At 44.5% G+C, this 19,031-nt stretch overlaps 1 protein-coding gene across 2 annotated transcripts in view; it reads right to left on the reverse strand.

The window, feature by feature from the left end:
* Positions 1-19,031, reverse strand: part of LOC110500643 (DENN domain-containing protein 4C) — a 59,121-nt gene that overhangs the window by 16,333 nt on the left and 23,757 nt on the right. Inside the window, exons 1-16 of one of the 2 annotated variants that reach the window (XM_021578126.2) lie at positions 14,934-15,066; positions 13,696-13,864; positions 13,277-13,529; positions 12,650-12,719; positions 11,145-11,314; positions 10,356-10,597; positions 10,048-10,114; positions 9,911-9,969; positions 8,633-8,777; positions 8,239-8,414; positions 7,958-8,058; positions 7,528-7,746; positions 4,016-4,161; positions 3,506-3,544; positions 2,718-2,851; positions 2,428-2,560 (exon numbers count right to left, since the gene is read on the reverse strand). In XM_021578126.2, the coding sequence (XP_021433801.2) occupies positions 2,428-2,560; positions 2,718-2,851; positions 3,506-3,544; positions 4,016-4,161; positions 7,528-7,746; positions 7,958-8,058; positions 8,239-8,414; positions 8,633-8,777; positions 9,911-9,969; positions 10,048-10,114; positions 10,356-10,597; positions 11,145-11,314; positions 12,650-12,719; positions 13,277-13,279 (1,704 nt within the window). In that variant the 5' untranslated portion in view covers positions 13,280-13,529; positions 13,696-13,864; positions 14,934-15,066. Of the gene's footprint in view, positions 1-2,427; positions 2,561-2,717; positions 2,852-3,505; positions 3,545-4,015; positions 4,162-7,527; positions 7,747-7,957; positions 8,059-8,238; positions 8,415-8,632; positions 8,778-9,910; positions 9,970-10,047; positions 10,115-10,355; positions 10,598-11,144; positions 11,315-12,649; positions 12,720-13,276; positions 13,530-13,695; positions 13,865-14,933; positions 15,245-19,031 lie in introns of those variants that run through there. The other variant, XM_021578125.2, reaches the window with a different exon arrangement.

Consider the following 19,031-nt stretch of genomic DNA (forward strand, 5'->3'; position numbering starts at 1 on the left):
CAACAGTGGTAGGACTGATCACCGACGACGATGAGGCAGCCTATAGGGAAGAGGTCAGAGACCTGGCAGTGTGGTGCCAGGTCTCTGATTTGAGGGCCAATGTCATGGAGGAGGTTGAAAAGGTTTGACATTGGCCCTCAAATCTTAAAAAAACGTCTACAGCTGTACTGCCATCCAGGACCTCTATATCAGGCGGTGTAAAAGGAATGCCTGAAAAATAGTTAACTCCAACCACCCAAGCCATAGACTGTTCTCTCTGCTTCCGCATGGCAAGTGGTACCGGCACATCAATCCCGACACCAACAGGCTCCTGAGCAGCTTCTATCCCCATGCCATAAGACTGCTAAATAGCTAACTAAATACACCACATGACCAAAAACATGTGGACACCTGCTCATCGAACATATCATTCCAAAATCATGGGCATTTAATATGGAGTTGGTCCCCCTTTGCTGCAATAACAGCCTCCACTCTTCTGGGAAGGCTTTCCACTAGATGTTGGAACATTGCTGCGGGGACTTGCTTCCATTCAGCCACAAGAGCATAAGTGAGGTCGGGCACTGATGTTGGGCGGTTAGGCCTGGCTCACAATCGGCGTTCCAATTTATCCCAAAGATGTTAGATGGGATTGAAGTCAGGCTCTGTGCAGGCCAATCAAGTTCGTCCACACCTATCTCAAAAAAACATTTCTGTATGGACATCCATTTTCTGCATGGGGGCATTGTCATGCTGAAACAGGAAAGGGTCTTCCCCAAACTGTTGCCACAAACTTGGAACCACAGAATGGTCTAGAATGTCATTGTATGCTGTAGCACTAAGATTTCCCTTCACTGGAACTAAGGAGCCTAGCTTGAACCATGAAAAACAGCCCCATTATTCCTCCTTAACCAAACTTCACAGTTGGCACTATGCATTGGGGCAGGTAGCTTTCGACTGGGATCCGCCAAACCAAGATTTGTCCATCGGATTGCCAGATGGTGAAGCGTGATTCACCACACCAGAGAACACATTTCCACTGCTCCAGAGTCCAATGGCGGCGAGCTTAACACCTCTCCAGATGACGCTTGGCATTGCGCATGGTGATCTTAGCCTTGTGTGCGGCTGCTCAGCCAAGGAATCCCATTTCATGAAGCTCCCAACGAACAGTTCTTGTGCTGACGTTGCTTCCAGAGGCAGTTTAGAACTTGGTAGTGAGTGTTGCGTGCTACAGCACTCGGCGGTGCCGTACTGTGAGCTTGTGTGGCCTACCACTTCGCAGCTGAGCCATTGTTGCTCCTAGACATTTCCACTTCCCAGTAACAACACTTAGTTGAGGGGTAGCTCTAGCAGAGTATAAATTCGACGAACTGACTTGATCCTATGACGGTGCCACTTTGAAAGTCATTGAGCTCTTCAGTACGGGCCAATCTACTGCCAGTGTTTGTCTATGGAGATTGCATGGCTGTGTGCTCCATTTTATACACCTGTCAGCAATGGGTGTGGCTGAAATAGCCGAATCCACTAATTTGAAGGGGTGTACACAGTCTCTATCGTCACTCACAGGGCTCTATGCACACGGATACTCCAACGTAAATAAACACTCACTCCATAATTTGCTCTCACACACATTTATACTGACTCTACAAACACTCCCTCACATACAATCATCATATACACTGCTGCTACTCTGTTTATCATATATCCTGATGCCTAGTCACCATAGCCCTATACATATCTACCTCTATCGATCCAGTACCCCTACACATTGTAAATATGGTACTGGAACTGACCCTGTGTATAGTATGCTTACTTACTTCATTGTGTTCTTATATCTCGTGTTTTGGTTCTACCTTGCTATTTTTAGTATTCGTGTTTTGGTTCTACCTTGCTATTTTTAGTATTAGATTGTTATTGATTATTGCATTTTAGGGGTTAGAACTTGCAAGAAACGCACTGACATTAAAAATGGAAACACACCCTACCGCACACACTTTGCACTAACTATCCTGCACTGACTATGAGCACACACACACAATACGCCCACACACACACTTTCACACTCACCACGTACGCTCTGCCACGGTTTAACCCATCCTGTTGCCTAGTAACTTTACCCCTAACTATATGTACATACCTACCTCAATTTCCTCATACCACTGCACATCGACTCGGTACTGGTACGTCCTGTATATAGCCATGTTATTTTCACTCTTTATTGTTATTCACTGTGTATTTTTCTCTCATCTTTAACTCTGAATTGTTGAAAAAGGACCGGTAAATAATCATGTCACTGTTAGTCAAAACCTGTTTTTTTACAAAGCGAATAAAACGTACTGTAGTGTTTTACAGCCCGTTACACCTGATCCTCTGGTTGACCGTTTATGTTATTGTACACATCATTGCATCTATCCCATGGTCCTGCCACTGTGCATGTGCGCGGGCGTGTACCTGCTTGGTCCTCTTGGCCAGCAGTGCAGGGCTGCTGGACAGGCTGGCCCCTGGTGTACTGCTCCTCAGCGCTGGTATCACCTCTTTGGGACAGTCAAACAGGTCCATACTCAACCGAGGGAAACTCTTATAACTAACAGAGCGAGAAAGGGAAAAAAAACACCAGAGGTATGAGAGTGAAACTAATGCAGACTGAGCCAGACGTCCACTGTAAAACACTACCGGTCTCACTGGTGTTATTGCGCTGTCAATGTGTTGGTGGCGCAGCATTGTACTGGGGGGTAGCTCACCTGTAGCGGGTAGGGGGATCAGATTCGTCCTCGGTGGTGGGAGGTTCTGGGGGCATGACGAAGACTGTATGCTCACTCCTCTGTGATTCGTCTAGTTCCATGAGCTTAGTGTCCTCCGAGGACTCACCCTCCACCTATGGAAAGGAAAACATGTTCTCAGTGTCAGCGCACATGGCCATACACACACACACACACACAGAGACAAGCCTCCCGAGTGGTGCAGTGGTCTAAGGCACTGGATCGCAGTGCTAGCTGTGCCACTAGAGATTCTGCGTTTGAGTCCAGGCTCTGTCGCAACCGGCTGCGACCGGGAGACCCATGGGGCGGCGCACAATTGGCCCAGCATCGTCCGGGTTAGGGGAGGGTTTGGCCGGCAGGGATGTCCTTGTCCCATCGCGCACTAGCGACTCCTGTGGCGGGCTGGGCGCAGTGTACGCTGACATGGTCGCCAGGTGTACGGTGTTTCGTCCGACACATTGGTGCGGCTGGCTTCCGGGTTAAGTGGGCATTGTGTCAAGAAGCAGTGCGGCTTGATTGGGTTGTGTTTCGGAGGATGCATGGCTCTCGACTGTCGCCTCTCCTGAGTCCATATGGGAGTTGCAGTGATGAGACAATTGGATAAAACAAAATTGGGGAGAAAAAGGGGTAAAAATTAAATAGAAAACAATCTATAAATAAAAACACAGACAAATCAAAATCACTAAAACCATTCTTCTAATGCATAAAAATGAGAGACACTAGTTTGAAAAGGAGATGTGTTAAAACTTGATTAGGGCCCGAGGGATTACCTTAGTGCCTTTGTCGTTGCCTTTATCAGAGGGAAATAGCTGCAGGGGGAAAAAGTAAAAGAACAGATTAAATCAGAGGAAAATGAGCCTTCCTCCGTCAGTCTCCCCTGGAGGAATGTTACGACTGAGTCACCAATAAAACACATTTAAAAAAGCACCACAGAAATCGGGTTCAAAAATTGACATTGCTCTTGGGCCACGTTCTTGTCTAGCAGGGTTTGGGGGGAAATTCCAATTCAGAAATCTAAAAGTGAAGTTTATTTTCAAAGATACATTTTCAATTAATTAATTGATGTTCAATTCACTTCCTGGCTTGATGGGTGTTATAATGGAATTGGCCAACCCAGCAGGCAAAGCATAAAAAATGGCATCATTACAAGCAGTTTTAGCTGCAGGGAACACTGTTGGAACTTAAAAATAATTAATTGAATTTCAATTCACTTCCTGGATAGCCGGAGTTGATATGAAACTGACCCCCCACACGGACTCCTGTTGCTTTATAATGCTCACCTTCTCAATGCAGTCGTCGAAGAAGGCAAGGCCTGTATCCTTGTCGCTGACGAATGTGCACTCCTCGATGAAGCGTATAAAGATCTGAGTCTTGGTCAGCTGCGAATAGAACTTCTGGTGGGCTCGCTCCCTGCTCTTTAGGAAACCTGGGAGAGGACAGAGAGCCAGGTCAATGGGCCTACCCTATAGGAAACCCTCAGGAAATGCTACACAATTGTTATCTAAACACAAACGATGTGTGGCCAGAGTCAAAATAAAATGGCAAAGGATATTTGCATTGTGTGAATTTGATAGTGGCCTTATTTTAAATTACAATTCTCCAGTAATAAAAAACACATGTATATTCAGTGAATGGGTAGTGTGGGACTCGGGTCTTCAATAACTCAGTGAGATGGTGAACTAACCTTTAAATCAAATGGGGAATAGAATATAATGGTACAAGTATATTTTCTTACAAACGCATTATGTAGTTGAAAGTATTTAACCCAGGATGAAGACAATATAGCCATTACAGCTTGTCATATAACCAAGATGTGTAGCTCTTTCCCCACTGGTTCTGCAGCCTCCATTGGCCTCCATGGACCTAAATGAGGATGTGATTACTTTCCAAGAAGCCTACATCAGTGGAAAGTCTTTGCAGCCAATACCACGGCTGATTGATTTCAGACACTTTGAGCAATGACTGACTAGGCCTGTGAAATGAAAGATATGCCTGTTATGAACACTGAGCAGCAGTCAGATACGCTGTCTGGTTAGCACAGCTCCTGGATGACATTAAAACAATGTATAATGTACAGTACCAGTCAAAAGTTTGGACACAACTACTCATTCAAGGTTTTTCTTTATTTTGACTATTTTCTACATTGTAGAATAATAGTGAAGGCATCAACACTATGAAATAACACATATGGAATCATGTAGCAAACAAAAAAAAGTGTTAAACAACTAAATATATTTTATATTTGACATTCTTCAAACTAGCCACCCTTTGCCTTGATGACAGCTTTGCTCACTCTTGGCATTCTCTCAACCAGCTTCATGAGGAATGTTTATCCAACAGTCTTGAAGGAGTTCCCACATATGCTGAGCAGTTGTTGGCTGCTTTTCCTACACTGTGCAGACCAACTCATCACAAACCATCTCCTTTGGGTTGTGGTCAGGTGATTGTGGAGGTCAGGTCATCTGATGCAGCACTCCATCACTCTCCTTCTTGGTGAAATAGCCCTTACAGTTTGGAGGTGTGTTTTGGCGTATCGCTGCAGAATGCTGTGGTAGCCATGCTGGTTAAGTGTGCCATGAATTTTAAATAAATCACTGACAAAGTCACCAGCAAAGCACCCCCACGCCTCCTCCTTCATGTTTCATGCGGAGATCATCCGTTCACCTACTCTGCGGCTCACAAAGACACGGCGGTTGGAAACAAAAATCTCAAATATGGTCCAAGCAGGTATCTTCTTCTTATTGCGGTCCTTTAGTAGTGGTTTCTTCGCAGCAATTCGGCCATGAAGGCCTGATTCAGTCTCCTCTGAACAGTCGATGTTGAAATGTGTCTGCTACTTGAACTCGGAAGCATTTATTTGGGCTACAATTTCTGAGGCTGGTAACTAATGAACTTATCCTTTGCAGCAGTGGTAACTCTGGGTCTTCCTTTCCTGTGGCGGTCCTCATGAGAGCCAGTTTCATCATAGCGCTTGATGGTTTTTGCGACTGCACTTGAAGAAACTTTTCTTGAAATTTTCCGGGTTGACGGACCTTCATGTCTTAAAGTAATGATGGACTGTCGTTTCTCATTGCTTATTTTAGCTGTAAAAAGAAAAACCTTGTAATGAATAGGTGTCCACATTTTTTGACTGGTACTGTACATTGCGCAATAATAATACTTTGAGAAATGTGTTAGGTGCAAAAAAAATAAATTATAATTTTACAGTTTAAAAAAAATATTTTTTGTTGTTGTAGTATTTTTACGCCACTTTTTCTCCCCAATTTCCGTGATATCCAATTGGAATCCAATTATGATCTTGTCTCATCACTGCAACTCCCCAACGAGCTCGGGAGAGGCAAAGGTCGAGTCATGCGTCCGCCGAAACATGAGCCACCAAGCCGCGCTTCTTAAAACCTCTTCGGGCTAGGGGGCAGTATTTTCACATCCGGATGAAAAGCGTGCCCAAAGTAAACTGCCAGCTACTCAGGCCCAGAAGCTAGGATATGTATATAATTGGTAGATTTAGATAGAAAACACTCTAAAGTTTCTAAAACAGTGTGAATAATGTCTGAGTATAACATAACTGATAATGGCAGGTGAAAACCTGAGAAAAATCCATCCAGGAAAAAAATAATTGAGGTCACGCTCTTTTCAATGACTTTTCTATGGGGATCTACAATTCTGGGGCACTTGCTTGCAGTTCATATTGCTTCCACTGGATGTCAACAGTCTTTAGAAATTGGTTGATGTTTTTCCTTTGTGTAATGAAGAAGTAGGGCAGTTCAGAACGAGGGTTGAGTGAAGTGTACTGTTTGTTAGAGGTGCGTGACCTGAAAGCACACTCCACTTTGTTTTTATCCACTATTGAACGCAGTTTATCCCGTCTTAAAAAAAATAGCTAAAGTTGCATTAGGAAAGTTGTTTAAAATGTTTGGAACTAGTTTACAGGTAACTTATTAGATATTTTGTAGTCATGTTGAGCGAGTTGGAACCGGTGTTTTTCTGGATCAAACGCGCCAAATAAATGGACATTTTGGAGATATAACGATGGAATTAATCAAACAAAAAGGACCATTTGTGATGTTTATGGGACATATTGGAGTGCCAACAAAAGAAGATCTTCAAAGACATGAATTATATCGTTATTTCTGCATTTTGTGTCGCGCCTGACGAATTGAAATATGAATGTCGTGTTCATTTGGTGGGGTGCTATCCTCAGATAATCACATGGTTTGCTTTCGCCGTAAAGGCTTTTTGAAATCTGACACGTTGGCTGGATTAACAACAAGTGTAGCTTTAATTTGGTGTATTGCAAGTGTGATTTCATGAAAGTTTAATATTTAGAGCAATTTAATTTGAATTTGGCGCTCTGCCATTTCACCGGATGTTGTCGAGGGGTTCTACTAGCGGAACGTCTAGCCGTAAGAACCGCTTGCTTAACCCGGAAGCCAGCCACATCAATATGTCGGAGGAAACATTGTTCAACTGACGACCGAATTCAGCTTGCAGGCGCCCGGCCCGCCACAAGGAGTCGCATGAGCCAAGTAAAAGTATTTTCTTAACTGTCCATTAGCACATTTTACGTCCGTTTTGTGTATTCTCTCGGGACAGACAATACAGCGTGTGCGCAAGATTTTGTTCTGGGTACCGTGATAAATGTTGTGGGCAAATAAATGAATGAATGACTAAAAACAATCTATTCCCCATTGTTACAGTGTAGTTTGTTTAGTGAGTCGGAGGCAGTGGCCTTATTTGAGGGGACTTGGGTGATGGGTTTGAGATAAGAGTGGTGAAACACACCCACACTAACCCTGTAGGTCATATAGTGAGTCTGCAGAGGTGGCCTTCTCGGAGGGGGCCTGGGTGATGGGTTTGAGATAGGAACGGTAGCCCTTCAGGATGTGGGCCATGAAGCGCAGCAGGGCCTCTTGGATCTCCATCTCCAGGGACGTCATCTTCTTGTGCCAGGTGAAGTCCGCCTCGATGGGGGTCATCTCCACCGCCAAGCCCTCCTGGGCCGTCCGACGCACTGGAAAACAGCCACCAGATAGGGATAATTACATTTCACATACTAAAGGACTAGGGATAGTAGGCTAAACATGCTATTGACTTATATCCTTTTCACCAATCACACTATGCTGTATCAGATATTTTACAGCACGGTTCCATGTCTCAGGCATGAAGCAGTTGCTATGAGACTCGAGAGTAAAGTTGAACTAGAATTATGTGACTGTTTGTACCGATGCCCAGCTGGTGTTGCAGGTTGGTCAGGGAGTTAAACAGACTCTTGCAGGGCTTCTTTGGGAGGTTCTTCCAGTTGCTGTGTTTCTTCTCATCAGACCTGCAGAGATGGTTCAGAATGTTAGTAAGGCATTATTGGAATGTGCTTATAATGGTGTAAATTATAAAATACCTCATATGCGATATACGGACTGAAAAACGGCTTCTGGGGCATCGTCAACAGTGAGGATAAGTGTGTTAACAGATGGGGGAATGCTTCTTTAAAGTGTCTGGATCTTACAGGTAGATCGTGTTGGTGTCCAGGTCCACACAGACCACGTCCGGAGGAGGGTCATAGAGGTCAAAGTAGCGGGAGTCCACGCCCACAATGAAGGGACAGGGTGCGTTGAGGACCCCCGCCAGAGAGAGCGGGCAGAGGGGGATGTACGGGCACTGCCACTGGAATGGAAAAATCATCTAGATAGCAGGACACAGACAGAGAGAAAATCAAACTTCTTTTTCACATTTTTATAAACTTTTTCACATTTTAACCTAACGTCATTCCTACACGGTCCACATAATGTATAAAAGCGGTAACTGGATTAAAAAAACACACCAACCAACCAACCCATCCATTTTATTTATATAGTCCATTTTAAAAACACTACTGAGTGACCATATCCTGTATTACTCACCGCCACCACAGCCTCTGCCACCCCGGTGAGTACAGCGGGTCTCAAGGAGTGCAGCAGGATCTTACTCTCCAGCAGGACAAAGTGCAACAGCGTGGCACAGTTCTCTGAGCCCAGGTTAATCAGCAGTGTACTGTAGTCTGCACCACTGAGGAGAGAGAGGAGGGGACGAGAGGGAAAGGAGAGTTGGGAAGAGAGGAGCACAGGGGTATTGGGGAAAGGATTCAAACGAGACTCAGGGATACAATGGGTCATGAAAGGTTGGTTGGATTGGTACATGTGCAGTAAAGAAGGTGTGTGGGTAAATCAGAAAGGGGTGAAGGTAAACTGGATTGAGACAAAAGATCAGATTACAAAACCTGTTTTTTTTTTTTAAAACCTTTTAAGGGGAAAAATACTTTATTTTATTTTCAGAGAGTAATAGGTTCAAACTTTGCAAAGCAGCAAACGCTTGTAAATCTGTCCCAAAGGCACTAGCCAGCAAGTCTTCCAGTCCCAAAAGGCATGAGCTCACTAGCTGACCATCTACTGAAGAGTTTGTGGTCATAGACACATCTTTGTGAAAATGAAAAGAACTGAAAGACCGGCACGCTGAATATGCTCCCAATTTACCACCTTTTTCACAACGTTTTGAATCGACACAGATCTTCAGGTCAAACGAAAATCCATGTTGGATTGAAACGTTGTCAATGAAGGTGGTCAACTGGGAGTATATTCAGTGTGCAGGCCTTTCTGTTCTTCTCACTAGCTGAGCAACAACATATTCTACTCTGAAATGAAAAGTAGAGAGGAAAAAGCCTGATTGAAGACATGCGGTTTCTTGGTGGAATGCAATAGCAGCACAACAGTTTATTTCATCTGTACAGGGGCTGTGTTTCTGCACTAAATAATGACGGAACTGTCCACAATGTGACAGACAGGCAGCGCTGTTTCTGGGACAGTCCTAGTGCCTGTTTTCCAGTGGTAGTTTCAAAGCGTGAATATTTGACCTGGGAAAACTGTCAGTAATTCATGCGTTTAGCATTACAGAGACAGAAAGTTTGGAGTGTGCTTGGTGGATGATTGCCTTTTCTAACCCCGTTATTTCCTCTGGAAAAACTGTAGTTGATGCTCTACCATGACAACGGGAACGACCGGGCCCTTTCTCTCGTTCTGCTACTGAAGTTTTTCCTTAGGCCTAGATTATACTGTCTCTAAACCAGTCGTCGAACGGACGTACCCTCTGAAATCATGCCATTGAAAAAAATATATATAATGTTGATAGCCTAGAAAAGGTCTTACCTGAGAGGCATAGGAGTACACACAGGCTGTGCGAGCATCAAGGTGTCGTGTGCAGAGAGCTGAAAGAGAATACAACGCTGTCACAACTGCGTCACCAACAAACTGCATTCGCCAGCACAGAAATAACGACATCTCACCTGGACCAAGATTCTGGGCCTCTGAGGTGAGGGGAAGGACACGTTGTGCATGAAATGGGAGATGTGCCTGGCAAAGAAACACACGCAAGCAAAATAATAGCATTAGCTTCAAACACCCACCTACTCCTCTCCAGACCCGGGTCAAATACATGCGTCAAACACTTTAATCTTGAGCTGCGTCCGATTTTGTTTTCCTGGTACAATGAAGCAACGGAATAGTCCCAAAAGTGAAAACCCCAAGCTAAATCAAGCACATCTCCAACTCAAATCCCCAACCCCCCACCATTGACAAATGACGGCATCCTTACTTTTCGATGGGCAGCGGGTGGGGGCCCGAGACGGACAGCTTGTAGAGGAACATGAGGAATTTGCGGAACGACTCGAAGAAGGGCCAGCGGGAAAGGAGGCAGATGCACTTGTTGGTGTTGACTGTCCGGTTGGGGATCATCTTCTTCTCCACGGTGGTGAGCAGGCCCAACTGCACCTTCTGCTTCTCACTGAGGAGATCTATGGGGTAGGCCTCATAGAACTGGATGGCAGCACCGTACACCTGGCACAGAGCAAATTAGATTAAAGATATATTGACAAGAATTTTAGGGACTTTAGCGAACACCCTTCACACATTTTTATGATAGGGTGAGTAACATTTATGCACCCATTACTAAATTGCGAAATGCAACAATTATATAGCAAAGTACATTTTGAAAAGCAAATTCCCTACTCCCTCTAGCTCAGGGAAATGCAACGTGGTTTGTGACATAACTTGTGATGAGATTGCAGTTTGCTCAAGAGGCAGCTGACATTCAGGTGCCTTGATACACACAACCTGAGGGGAAAAGTAATACTTCTCCCCAATCCCAATGTCACATGCAGCTCAGGAAGTGAGACTTGAATGTTGACTATGACAACTCTCACAGGGCTATTCAATTCCTGTCCTGGAGGACCAAAACATTTCCGGTTTTCATTCTCTCCTAATGAAAAACTAAACAAGTGTTTCAGCCCTGCAGGACATAAATTGAACAGCCCTGATCAATCTAGTCATGAATCAGTGTAAATCCCTGTTCACTGATAAAATGCCATTGTTATAGTCCACCTACCTTTTCCCCAGAGGAGTTGGTTAACACAAAGGTGGAGAAGACGGGGAGAGGGTAGCGTGTGTTGGGGGTCCAGCATTCGATCTTAGCCCCCATGGGGAGGCAGAACAGGGGCACAGACTCCGACAGGGGGAAGGACTCATAGTCATCCTCTGGGTAGCGGAAGATGAGGCCTGGAAGAGAGAGAGCAATCAATCAATCTTTTTTTTTATACTGCCAGTCACACACACAAGACATGTAATAAACCTAGCTATGCAATATGGATCTAACTGGGGTACACATGATGTCAACAGATCCCACTACACAATCATAACATTGAAGGGACGAGAGGAGGTTGAAAGGACAGAACTTGGAATAAGATCAAACCCCTTTCCCTCGTCATCCCTTCATTAACGTCAGCCAGTGTGTTGAGATTTAGAACACATTATTTTCAAAAGAAATCAACACTTTGCTGACCAATGCCTTGTCACCCATGGCCTATTGTGAACGTTAGAGAATGTTGTAGAAAAAAAAAGCAACTGAAGGAGTAGGCGGGGTAGGAAGCAGCGTGTGGTCTGGCAAACAAACGTCATCACCTCACAGGAAGAAGGCCTAGTGAAGATAAAGGCTGTGTGCATGTGGAGTCTCTGAACCGGGGCCCGTCTAAGCCAACACCCAGCTCTGACCTCAGAAAGTAGCAAGTTGGAGATGGGGACAAACTGCTGTATTTACAAGAAGGTGGATACATAGCGTGAATGAAACCCTCTGAACATTTTAAGGGGTAAATGTCTTCAGAAACATTACATTTCTACACATGCTTTTGTATAGTCCATAAGAACCTGTTTGGAGGTCATTTAAGTGAAAAACCCAAAAGAGAAAAGATAAACCATTTAACACCGGGTGACAGCAATGACGCACACCACTATTTTCCACCTTGAAATAAATTAGCACCAGAAATTTGCTAATGAGAGTCGCCGTGAACCCGTCTAATGTGAGGCCAGTGCCCTTTTCTAAACTCCAGGTTGACGAATAGCGATTTCAACCTAGGACTTTATCCCAAATGACACCCTATTTCCTACAGAGTACACTACTTTCGACCAGTGCCTATAGGAAAATAGGGTGGCATTTGTGACGCAAAACATATCTCGAGATTCAAAAACGCCAACAACAGCCCCCAAATCAATCCTGCTAATTTCTAGCCATTTATTCCAGGAATCATCAGGGAGAGTGTGGTTCAGTTTCCAGGTATTTGAGTGACAGATAGAGTTGTCATTTGCCAGTGCATTTAGTCTTATCTTCAGCACACAGAAAGCTCCTTTCAAATCAGATCAATCATAGAAGATCAACGTACAATTACTGTGAAGTCAACTCAGGCACGAAGCAAGTGGAAACATATGGTAAACAGCATTGAACAAAAGGCTAGAGAAAATAATAGCTATTCATCAATGAGCGCAGAAAAGAAAGACTGATGCGGAGAGATGGGTAGATTGAGAGTAACAATAAAAGAGCCAATAGCGTGCGAGACTCACCGGCTTTGTAATTAATGGAGTTGGACACCGACACGGATTTCTTGTAGCACAGGAAAACACTAGAGCCCCACTGGAGGAGGAAAAACAAGACCATGTGACTTTGGGCTCAAAACAACATTTTCAAAGATTCATTTCGGCAGAATGTTCTCAGCGAGGTTGAGTGGCATGGCCTGAATTTCATAACATGGTATATTCCAGCTCCATACTGTACATTCCACACCCATTGATTCCCCAAAGCTCTAACTTTCTGGCCCAGACGAAGACCCTTCTAGGGGTCGAAATGTTGTAAACCAACCGAAAAGGTATGTGTTAGAGCAATTGAGTGTGTGGGCATGGTTAAGAAAGTAGCCCAAGTAGTCCAAACCAGAACTCCCCATAGGGCAGGAGCCCATCTCCTGTTTCTGTAGCGTGAGGGAGCTTGATGTACAAGTCCACCCCTGGACAGGGTTCTAGTCCATCTCCTAATGCGGAGTGCCAAGCAGAGGCATCGAGTGCCATTTTTAGAGTCTTTGATATGACTCGATGAGGGATGGAAGCACCAACCTTCCAATCACAGGAGGGAAACTATAATCACAAGGCCACTGAGTTGGTCATGAGCCTACTTCATTACCAGAGGCCTCAACTCACCATGCCACAGTTGAGGTTCTTGTCCACCTTGCAGAAGGTGTGTGGCGGCGTCTCGCCCTTGCTGGTGACGATGACGCAGATGTCGGTGACGGACAGGGAGTTCTGGGGCTGGACGGGTGGCGCACGGCGTAAGGTGATGAAGATGCGCTGCGAGGTGGCAGAGCTGTTGTTGACGTTGGCACAGCGGCCATACGGAGTGGCCTGGATTACCTCACAGCCCTGGATGAGACGCTCCTTACCTTCATATAACACCCTGAAATAAAGAGAGAGGGGGGAGACAGACAGAGAGGGAGAGAGATAATATTAGTGTATAATATGTGCACATTCACTCATCACACATGAATACATACAACAACAAAACACATTCACAAACTAGACAGAATCATTCTACAGATAAAGTGAATTGGAGGAGCAATTACCTTTACAGAGTCTTTCACAAACTGGTAAGAATGAAAGGGAAACAGAAAGACCCAGTACCACCATGGCCAAAAGAAAATAAGCCTAGGTATGGCCAGCGCCTCCAACTACAGGACACCACTGTAGTGAATTTTCTAAATGTAGTCCGACATATCCCACAGTAGGTCAAAACTGAGAAAGAGAGAAGGAAAGAGTGTCACAGACTAATGCCTTCGCCCACCCTCTGACCTGCATTCAAAAGTCCTGAGTGTCAACGTGTGAGGAAGCTGAGATTGGCAGATAGAGTGTTGGGGAATGGCAGGGGAATGACTCCTGCCTACACATAATCAGTCCTCACTCAGACCTGGCCTCTTGTTCACTCTGCAGAACGAGTCTGACCTACTGTAGTAGGCAGTCATTACCACAGAACACAAATGTTTCACTGAGCCATCTCTGGAGTTTAACCCCAATAGATACCGCACATTCTACTTCAGAAAACATACAAATTGTAAATACACGGGTCTTTTGAAGTTTATTCAACCTTGCAACACCAAGAGGTTTTGGCGTCTCGATGAGTTAGCATGGTGCAAAGTTTAAACTTCAGTGTCGTCACATTTCAAGTAAAGCCAATGGGGGTTATTGCTACGCACCTCCTTCTCTGGCCACAGAACGTTACATGGCCACTGGAAACAAAACAGAACTGAAGTGAAGGCTAAACGCAACAAAGAGTAGATATTTTCCACTGGTGGGGGAATATCTGTGGTTTCTAGACACTAATTAAATAGTGGGTGACATCACTCTTCCAAAATGCAACATTATTGGGAAGAGTGAACATTATTGCTCTTATTTCCCTAATAGACAGAAAAGGAAAAGTGCCTGAAAATGAAATGATTTACTTCACAAATTGGGATGCATTCAATAAATCTGGCATATAACCCATTACACTCATAAGCACACACCATATTACCAAGGGTTAGTCCACAAAAGCGCAATAATACACGAGAAGCAATATTTCACAACCATTTTCTCTCTTATCAGTGGAAATTGATTAAACTAGATGTACTTAGCAACTTTATTAGAAATGACTACTCCGGTAATTGGTCTCATTAGGACGAGTAAGGGACTTAGAGGTTATGGCTTTCCTGTTTTAGAGTTAACCCTAATGATACCATTGTGTAACTAACTAACACACTTTAACTAGTGTGGTGCTCACACACTTGGAATAGTTCATTTGGGTTCACAGAAGAGCACACACACACACCCGATGTCAATGAGCGGGGGCTTGTCGTGGCCCCTCTTGTAGCAGAGAAATATCTCGGGGCTCTTAAGGCTGCCATGGTTGAGGTTGGCCTGCTGCGCGCTGTAGGTGCTCTCGATGCAGGTGAAGCCCTCCGGCACCGTCTCGCCCGCTGACTTGTTGATGACAGCCAGGTCAGTGATGGGCGCCTTGGGCCCGCTGGACTTGGTCTCCGACAGGTCCTGCTCCAGTGGCGTGGACTTGTCGGTCAGCCCGGCCACCACAAAGTAGTCGGTCACACGGTGACCCTTGTCCTCGATCATGACTGGGCGTGCCTGAGGAGAGAAAAGAGCAAAAGGTGAGGATAGAGGTCAGAGAATGTAGCCTAGGTCTTAGGGTGCCATTTGTGACGCAGCCTATGCGCACTGTGTAGGGAATATTTATATTTATTTAACTCGGCAGGTCAGTTAAGAACAAATTCTTATTTACAATGACGGCCTACACCGGGCCAATTGTGCGCCGCCCTATGGGACTCCCAATCACGGCCAGTTGTGATAAAGCATGCAACTGAAACAGGGTGTCTGTGGTGATGCCTCAAGCACTGAGATGCAGTGCCTTAGGCCACTCAGGAGCCCAATAGGTTGCCATTAGGGTGTTAAAAGTATAAAGGGAATAGGTTCACTTTTAGGACACAGCCTATAGATGGTACTGAGGAAGTCACATGGGAACGATCGCCTGCTTATACCTCACTTTCACCATGGGACAGTCCGATACATTCTAACAGCATATGTAGAATCCCTAATATAATTGTATATGTCTAACAGTAAGTGAGTGCCTGAACAGCATCCCACCTTAAAGTACCTAATGTACTTAAGGAATGACTGGACTTGTTCACTTCCTGGTCGCAGACTAAGGGGCACGGAGAGAGTTAGGAGCTTCGTGACTTGGGAGAGGCAGAAGAGAGCAGCAGAGCAGTGTGGAATCCACTGTGAGCATAAATCAAGACGAAACACAAGTCTTAAAAAAACGCTCTGTGAAAACTAAAGAATTGGAGTCTTGTTATTCTTTTCACATGGGATATAAAACGTTACCATCCGGAGAATAAGGACCGCTATGCTAAAGCTCAGAGATGATTTAACAGATGTTCCGGCTGTAGAAGACGTAACATGACTCACCAATTAGCAGTAATAAGCACCATGGCAAATATTTAGTCATTAGCATATGTAATTAGCATGTGCAATTTATTCCTTGTGTTACTATTTTCGCTCTGCATCCTTGGGAAGCAGTTTACACCTGTTATGTACAACACAAGTTTGACTCAGAAGGGGTGGCAACTATCATAGCTGCTCTCTCTTTGTGGGTATAAAAAACAATTACTTTTATAATAGTCTACATGGTACTCAAATCCCTCAACATATCGCTGAACAAGCCATTGGCTGGGCACGATAAACACAAGCATAAATACTGTCAACGGTACAGCCTCAAATAACTTGGCAGCGTAAGTCCAGATCATCTTGCATAATGTGACATGTGAGAGTGTGGGGATCCCATTGAATATGGACTGCTTTATACACTTTGGAGCAATTGGAGGAGTTCTCTGTGGTGCAAATAGGGCTTAATCAGACGTCCAAGAAAAACACTGGGCTTTGGAAGGAGAATATAGCATAAAGAAGCAACACGGCCGTCTAAGAAGAAAGAAAAGCTAAGAAAGCAGCGGAGACCCACACAGGAAGAGACATTTTCCAGTGGTGAGTCAGGAGTCAGCTGCAGCATGGGGCAGGAGCCAGAACGAAGAAAGGAGCAACGTGGCTCCTCTGAACTGAAAGATCACACGGCTCTGGACTTCATTTAGCCGGCTTCATAATAGTGTTTAAATCAACTCCGTCTCAGACTTTCAGCACGGCACCATGACCTTGTTCTTGCCAGGTCAGACGTTATCCAGTGCATCACGTGTAGCAACATGAGCAGCAGAGGAAGAAAGAGGTTCAATCTCCACACAGGCGGTTGGGGAGGGAAGCATAGCAGGGTTTCTTTATTCACCAGCAGCAAAGTCAAAATGGGAGTTTCAGGATATCCTTCTGGATTTAGCAGCCTTTAATTATCTCACTAAAAAGGTGTAGGGATAAACAGAACTGCTACCAACTCAACGAAGAGCAATATTTTAGATCAGGAGGTACACAGCTCAGCTCTGTATAAACAATCTCAGAGTAGGAGTGCTGAACTAGGATCAGATTCCCCCGTCATATGTCATTTTATGAGTTATCAAAAAAGGCCAAACTGATCCTAAAATCAGCACTCTTACTGTAAGACACTTGATACCGTCGCAGTATGCTAATCAAAGACTGATTTCTCAGCACGACTCAAGAGTGAGTGCTGCATCCCTGTTGGATATCACCCTCAAAGCATTACATCATGGTCAAGAGCCAGACAATACAGTTTCATGTTTTGTGAAAGATCGAGGGCTTCCACACACAAGGCAGGCAATAAAAAACGCTTTGATAATGAGAGAGGGGTGGCATCCCCTCTGATGGGGTTTGGTTGGAGAATACAATGGAAATGCTAAAAGTTCCCTGGAGCGTTACATGGTCAAATGGTGAGGGAAGGGGGACAGACAACATATGCACACAGTGGCTTCCTCTTTGGCTAGCTCAATGGAGAGAGTGAGTGGGACAGACAGGCACTCAGGCTCATAGGAGCACACAGATGCATCCCATAGAACACTCTTACCCGTGGCCATCTCCTTAGCTCTGGGGGGGGGGGGTGGAGTGGAGAGAACCACAGCCAGCCAGCATTCCTTCCATACCATGAGGGTTTGTCATGCTATTGAATCTATACATGCCTCATGTGCCTACTTAGTGGTACTTTACAAATCATGGGATAGAGACATATGCAGGGTACTGATCATGGCTGATATTGAATCTTGGCCAAAATACTTCCGAGATTGTGTGTGTGCAAATCAAAATGCATGCAAGTTTCTTTTCGCGTCGCGCATTAAACAAAGTTCTCATCCAAATGAATCCGAACATGCTTTGTTCGTCCAAACATATGTTGTTCGTCCAACCCCTTCACCATTCAGATAGTGAGTTAGCTTGATTCAACAGAGCCCGTAATATGCTATGCAGTGCACTATAGTAGACAGAGATAAGGCACTGACGGTCCTACTTTCTGCAGAGATTTAAACCATTGTATCCATGGTTACACCTCACTGGTAACAGAGTCAAGAAATATACTTTTTTTTAAATACATTGTTTACCATATAATAAAGCAGACCATAAAATGTGTTCCAGCTAAACGCTCCGTTATGACACAGAGGCCGTGTTTGTCTGGTGGTGGTTAGTGGACTTGTGACTGGAAAACAACGTGTCTTGTTACTTTTTAGATGTGTATGCGTAGGCAGAGGGGTCTGGCTCTCTCAAAGTAGTGTCAGACATTTCACATCAAAAATCTGAAGACCACTATTTGGTCTTTTGACAAAGCACATCAGTGCTATTCACATCAGATCTTTTTCAGATCTGATTGGTCAAAAACCAATTAGTGAAAAAAAAGATCAGAATTGGACTGCCAAAGTAAACGCACCCACAAAAAAAAAACAGCTGAATTTACAGTTTTTTGCACTATGGCAACATAACACAAAACTTAGTGACTGATGTATTGTTTGTTTCAGAGCTAATCAATACTATACGTTTCAATTAACACGGACTGAGCCATTTAAATACATCTTGCCATAACATCTAAGTTATAACATTGCATTACCCACAGCTTAACGAGGCTAGCCTGAATGGGCTTTTAAAGCAGCTTGCCAAGTTTCCTGTGACAATGAAAATATCAATATTGATGGACTAGGGACACACGGTCATGATAACTAGACCAGAAGCATACGCCTATTTAGAGTAGCCTCTAGACTTGTTCATTCAAGCAGCTGTCACTCAAAGTGTGTTGTCACGTTTGTCTGAGTCTGACGCCTAAAGGGGTCTACACAAATAGAGCCAACAGAGGACCGTTTGCGTCGCTCTACACGTAGTTGTATGTACATTTGTGCAGCTGAATTTTTTGGAACCTCTGTCAGCTCCGTTTGAGGACACTGTGTTGATCCCTTAGAGTGAACATAGGGGTGAGTGTTGA

Source organism: Oncorhynchus mykiss, chromosome 21 (assembly GCF_013265735.2).
Source record: "Oncorhynchus mykiss isolate Arlee chromosome 21, USDA_OmykA_1.1, whole genome shotgun sequence".
Taxonomy (NCBI): Eukaryota; Metazoa; Chordata; class Actinopteri; order Salmoniformes; family Salmonidae; genus Oncorhynchus; species Oncorhynchus mykiss.